The sequence below is a fragment of the Corylus avellana genome, chromosome ca8 (assembly GCF_901000735.1).
Source record: "Corylus avellana chromosome ca8, CavTom2PMs-1.0".
Taxonomy (NCBI): domain Eukaryota; kingdom Viridiplantae; phylum Streptophyta; class Magnoliopsida; order Fagales; family Betulaceae; genus Corylus; species Corylus avellana.
The window spans coordinates 24344315-24350164 of record NC_081548.1 but is presented as its reverse complement, the minus strand read 5'-3'; the positions used below and the strand labels follow the sequence as shown (position 1 = coordinate 24350164).

The 5850-nt window shown below is 36.7% G+C and overlaps 1 protein-coding gene across 2 annotated transcripts; it reads left to right on the top strand.

The window, feature by feature from the left end:
• The first annotated feature begins 34 nt into the window (after positions 1 to 34).
• On the top strand, positions 35 to 5309 carry LOC132189011 (enoyl-CoA hydratase 2, peroxisomal-like). Of its 2 annotated transcripts, XM_059603478.1 has the most exons (14): positions 35 to 132; positions 740 to 913; positions 1060 to 1772; positions 1907 to 1998; positions 2116 to 2138; positions 2229 to 2334; positions 2628 to 2689; positions 2852 to 2924; positions 3178 to 3217; positions 3533 to 3605; positions 3673 to 3823; positions 3991 to 4061; positions 4670 to 4843; positions 4980 to 5309. In XM_059603478.1, the coding sequence occupies exons 4-14, from the start codon at positions 1942 to 1944 to the stop codon at positions 5065 to 5067; spliced, it is 918 nt and encodes a 305-aa protein (XP_059459461.1). In that variant the 5' UTR covers positions 35 to 132; positions 740 to 913; positions 1060 to 1772; positions 1907 to 1941; the 3' UTR covers positions 5068 to 5309. The 2 variants fall into 2 exon arrangements, with proteins under 2 accessions (XP_059459461.1, XP_059459460.1); XM_059603477.1 differs by having other exon boundaries at positions 1060 to 1998.
• Positions 5310 to 5850: the final 541 nt, after the last annotated feature.

The following is a 5850-nucleotide window of genomic DNA, read 5'->3' as shown; positions in this document are numbered from 1 at the left end:
ATTATTCTGAATGTGGAGAGAGAGATTTAAATAATAATGCTATTTTAGTGTTGTTCTGCAGGCATTGCTGTATAGGCTTGCTGGTGACTATAATCCTTTGCATTCAGATCCTATGGTTGCGAAAATTGCAGGGTTGGTACTTCCATACTCCCCTTAATTGCATAACTGATCTTTTATTCAAGTTTTGGTTTCAATTGGGATCTGGTTTGTGCACCCACCATAATGATCTTGGTTTTGTCTTTTTGGCTGCGTTTGGACTTCGAAGAAAACAAATTAACAACTAAATATTAGTTATCTTTATTAGCCAGAAAATCTAGCTGAACTTCAATCTTCAATCACATGAATCAAACCTGCGAAGTTGGTCTTAACCACTCCGGCGAGCATATTTTGCAGTCAACTAGTAGTCTACATTTATAACTTATTGAAACATATAGGTCTATATCTGTACAAATTAGGATCATTATTTGCTTGTTCAAATCCAATTTTGTCTTCCTGATCATTAAAGAGTGTGATAGGAGAAATTATGCATCCACATGGCATTTGAGTGAGCTTGTTTCTATTGTATACTTGAGGGTTTTACTGGGATTTACGAAATGACTTTCTTTTGCGGTTAACCATCATTTTGTGGTCATGGCTGCATTACATGACATGAAGTTGGCTTTATTGTCATGCGAATTATCCAAATGAACCCTGAAGTATTGTGTTTACCTAACTTCTTTCGTTCTAACATTTTGTCTAGGTTCTCACGCCCAATATTGCATGGGTTATGCACACTCGGGTTTGCAGTAAGGGCAATCATTAAATGTCTCTGCCGAGGAGACCCAAACTTGATCAAAAACATATCCGCACGGTTCCTTTTGCATGTGTACCCTGGAGAAACTTTGATCACTGAAATGTGGCTTGAAGGCTTAAGGTAGAACCTTTTTGTGCCATTCATGAAAACATAGGTTTTTTTTTTTTTTTTTTTTTCTTTTAGTAACCAGATGGCTTCAAATATTAACTTCTATGAGTCTTCCATCTAAATGCATGGGAAAGTGAGATCATTGTTTAAATCTGCAGGGTTATATATCAGGTGATGGTGAAAGAACGAAACCGGGCTGTGCTATCTGGCTATGTGGATGTCCATCGTTTAACTTCAGCATTGTGAATTAGTTTAGTGCATAATAAACATACAGACCTTTGATTCTATTTTCATGTGGTCAAAATAATACTTTCTGGAATTTGTTGTCGAAAGAGGGCGTGTTCAGTAAGTGGCTATAAAAGCCTAATATTGTTGTTTAAATCATGACCATCCATTCTCCATCCAACAGCTCGAAATTTATCACGTATCCCACTTGATATAAAATGATAAAATATTATTTAAATTTTAAAAATAAATATAAAATAAAATAATTAAAAAAAACTTATTAAAAAACATGGGGTGGCTCGGCCACCCCATTTTGCCCTAGGGATGGCCGATGCCACCTCATGGGGCCTTAGGGGGTGGTTCGGCACCTCATGGTTATTGTCTGAGATCCCAATCTTCAGTTAAATACTTTTTGATTCATTATGAATTGAAGAGGATTTGGATCCTTAAGAGAAAGCCTCTTAATTGAGTGGAAGGCTCATTTGTCCCAACAAATACAAATAATAACACTAGGAGAAAAATTCCCCAATTATTGGGAATTCCGAATTTCCGACCCCCAAGAAAAAGATGTTCACATTTGGAGAAGAAACCAAAATGGGCTCCGGATCCGTTACTTATTAGGAGAAAAAAACCTAGTAAATAGAAGGTAAGACTTTGCCTTGCCACAAGGGACGTTCCGTCAACTTCTCTATCCAATCCGACAGGAGTACTTTTTATATTATTTATAGTTTTGGGGAATCCGATAACTCAATTTCGGTCTGGATACATTTGCTTTTACAGCGCTTCGGAGGAATTAAGCACTATCACGGCCACTGATGGCGGACACTGCAGAATTTGATCCCGACCTAATTCGTTCTTACAAATTCCCTGAGGTATGTCTCTTCTCAATCACTCTGAATTGGTTTGGTTTTCTTGAAGATTGTTTGTTTGTTTTGTTGCTTAATATTTCTTTTCTACTTTGTTGCACACGCGGTATCTACGGACCTCAGACGACATACACCTACACCGAAAGGTGAAGTTCAACTGTAACAGTTCTAAGCGTTTCTGATGTTTTTATCATTTCTTTGCGTTGGCATTTTAATGGTATATTTCTTGTGATCAGAGATGTAGTGCTCTATGCCTTGGGCGTTGGAGCGTGCGCGCGGGACGCCCTTGATGTCGACGAGCTTAAGTATGTTTACCATGAAGGTGGGCAACAATTTGTTCAGGTATTGTTAATTCATCCACTATTGAAATAAGCTAGTGCTTTCTAGTTATTTTCTTATGAAATTGTTATTATCACGATTATCATTGATTGATTTTGTTGCTAAGTTATGACGAGTGTGGTTTCTGAACTGCGATTTTATCATATTTTGAAAATTTACATTTTTAATAACTGCGTTTTGAAATTATTATTTTTTAAAACCATACAATTGAAACCGCTAAACCGAACAGACACTTAGCATGTTGTTGGTTATTATATAGCTATGATATATTGATATATATATATCTTTCTTTGTAGGTCTTGCCAACATTTGCTGCTCTATTTTCGAATGGAAATCTTATTAATCTGCCAGGGTTGCAGTAAGTACTAATTGCATATGAGAAATTGGAAGGTTTTGCCATACATGTTTCATATGGAAAATGCTCTTTTTGAGTGATTCAGTATTCTCCTTGTATAGTTTTTAGCGTTTTTGGTACGTGGAGGAAAACTAATGGACATTTCTGGTTTTTCCTTGCTACCAGATTTGATCCACGTCTTCTACTGCATGGACAGCAATACATAGAATTACACAAGCCATTTCCTTCAAGTGCATGTGTATGATTTCTGACCTGAAGCTGTTAATGATGCTTCATAATATTCCTGAATGTGTAATACTTTTGGCTTCCTTCTGCCTGGTCCCCTGTGATCGAACTCTAGAATTTTGGTGGAAATCAAGCCTCTCTCGTTCCTGTTGGGTCTAGATAATGTGTCCACACACAATGTTGATAGTTTCTCTTCTTTTATTTCTTTTCCAGTTGTTTCCTTAAGATTATATTGAATTTCATATGTCACTATATTGTTGGTGCAGATATACAATAAAGTCAGTCTTGCAGGATTGCATGATAAAGGTCTGTATTTGTTAGCGGAAACATTACTAATTTAGCAAGTTTCTGTGTTTATATATATATTATACACACATTTGTGTGTGTATGCTCGTGCGTTTGTGTTTTTTTATGACTAAGGAGTTGGCCATCTTAAATATGCCCTTGTTCTATTAATCAGAATTCTTCTATATGAAGTTGAGAAATAAAGGCGTGCTTGAGAAAATGGGTTATACTTTTTGTAGCTTCTCTTTTTCCCCTTTCTTATTTTGGTTAAAGAATGTAGTGGTGATTTCATAAGTAGTGATATAGGGACTTCTTCCTTGTTTGAATTTTGTTTAGGTAAAGCAGCTATTCTTGAGATCGAGACAAAAAGCTATGAGAAAGAGTCTGGTGAATTATTATGCATGAACCGGTAAGTTCTCTTTAAACCTTGGTCAACTCTTCTGTGCAAGTGACTGAGCTAGAATATTTCTTTGCAGGATTACTTTCTTTCTGCGGGGTGCTGGTGGCTTCTCAAAATCATCTGAGCCGTATTCCTACTCAAACTATTCAACCGACAAGGTTTCAGCTGTGAAAATCCCAGAAAGTCAACCATTTATGGTGTTTGAGGATTGTACCCAACCATCTCAGGCATGCATCATTTATTTCATTATTGCTGGAACTGGAGCTGCATAATGGCTGATTATTAATGCCATGGTTTTGTTTTAGTTTATATGCTACAAATTTTGTCAAATTCATTATTCTGAATGTGGAGAGAGAGATTTAAATAATAATGCTATTTTAGTGTTGTTCTGCAGGCATTGCTGTATAGGCTTGCTGGTGACTATAATCCTTTGCATTCAGATCCTATAGTTGCAAAAATTGCAGGGTTGGTACTTCCATACTCCCCTTAATTGCATAACTGATCTTTTATTCAAGTTTTGGTTTCAATTGGGATCTGGTTTGTGCACCCACCATAATGATCTTGTTTTTGTCTTTTTGGCTGTGTTTGGACTGCGAAGAAAACAAATTAACAACTAAATATTAGTTATCTTTATTAGCCAGAAAATCTAGCTGGACTTCAATCTTCAATCACATGAATCAAACCTGCGAACTCGGTCTCAACCACTCCGGCGAGCATATTTTGCAGTCAACTAGTAGTCTACATTTATAACTTATTGAAACATATAGGTCTATATCTGTACGAATTAGGATCATTATTCGCTTGTTCAAATCCAATTTTGTCTTCCTGATCATTAGAGAGTGTGGTAGGAGAAATTATGCATCCACATGGCATTTGAGTGAGCTTGTTTCTATTGTATACTTGAGGGTTTTACTGGGATTTACGAAATGACTTTCTATTGCGGTTCACCATCATTTTGTGGTCATGGCTGCATTACATGACATGGAGTTGGCTTTATTGTCATGCGAATTATCCAAATGAACCCTGAAGTATTGTGTTTACCTAACTTTCTTTCGTTCTAACATTTTGTCTAGATTCTCACGCCCAATATTGCATGGGTTATGCGCACTCGGGTTTGCAGTAAGGGCAATCATTAAATGTCTCTGCCGAGGAGACCCAAACTTGGTCAAAAACATATCAGCACGGTTCCTTTTGCACGTGTACCCTGGAGAAACTTTGATCACTGAAATGTGGCTTGAAGGCTTAAGGTAGAACCTTATTTGTGCCATTCATTAGAACATTTTTTTTTTTTTTTTTTTGGTAACCAGATGGATTCAAATATTACCTTCTATTAGTCTTCCATCTAAATGCATGGGAAAGTGAGATCATTGTTTAAATCTGCAGGGTTATATATCAGGTGAAGGTGAAAGAACGAAACCAGGCTGTGCTATCTGGCTATGTGGATGTCCATCGTTTACCTTCAGCATCGTGAATTAGTTTAGTGCATAATAAGCATACAGACCTTTGATTCTATTTTCATGTGGTCAAAATAATACTTTCTGGATTTTGTTGTCGAAAGAGGGCGTGTTCAGTAGTGGCTATAGAAGCCTCATATTGTTGTTTATAATAGCATACAAGAAAGAGCCTTTGATAATATGAGGGTACTCATTTGTCATGAGCTTTCTCATCTCTTAAAATTAGTGTTTAAAATTCAATTCTGATCCTCTTTCACAAGTGGCTACGAAAATAATGTCTGTTCATGCCCTTATTGGTGTGATTGTTTAGTCTTCATTTTTGGATGCTTTAAACGATTTTTTGGTCAGGGGTGCTCTAATGGATCGGGATTGGCTGCAATCCCCTATCCGAGTTGCAGCCAGCCTAACTGTGATTGTGAGACTTTTGATGGGTTTACTTGTCTAAGCAGGTGATTAGAGTGTTTAAGTCCTTGAGTACGTGGGCTCCATGCGATAAAAAAGAGTAAAGTTGAAAATTACACTTTTATCCCATCACTATCTCACCCTACTTACATGTCAATAGTGCCAATCAATTCCTAAATTAACCATTATTAAAAACTATCATATCCTTAGTGCCAATCAATTCTTAAATTAACCATTGTTAAAAACTATCATATGAAATAGTGAAACAAAATATTTTCAGGCTAATGGGAGTAGTTGCCCACCTTTTTAAAAGTGACCAGACCACTCTATGGGGTTGGTTTACCACCCATTGGGGTGGCCGATTATCATCGTGCATGTTTTTATATGTAAGTTTTCTC

Coding starts and splice junctions, on each gene's coding strand:
- LOC132189011 (XM_059603478.1), top strand. CDS start 1,942: ATGGCGGACACTGCAGAATTTGATCCCGACCTAATTCGTTCTTACAAA. Junction 2,335..2,627: donor GTGGGCAACAATTTGTTCAG/GTATTGTTAATT, acceptor CTTTCTTTGTAG/GTCTTGCCAACATTTGCTGC. Junction 4,062..4,669: donor ATAGTTGCAAAAATTGCAGG/GTTGGTACTTCC, acceptor CATTTTGTCTAG/ATTCTCACGCCCAATATTGC.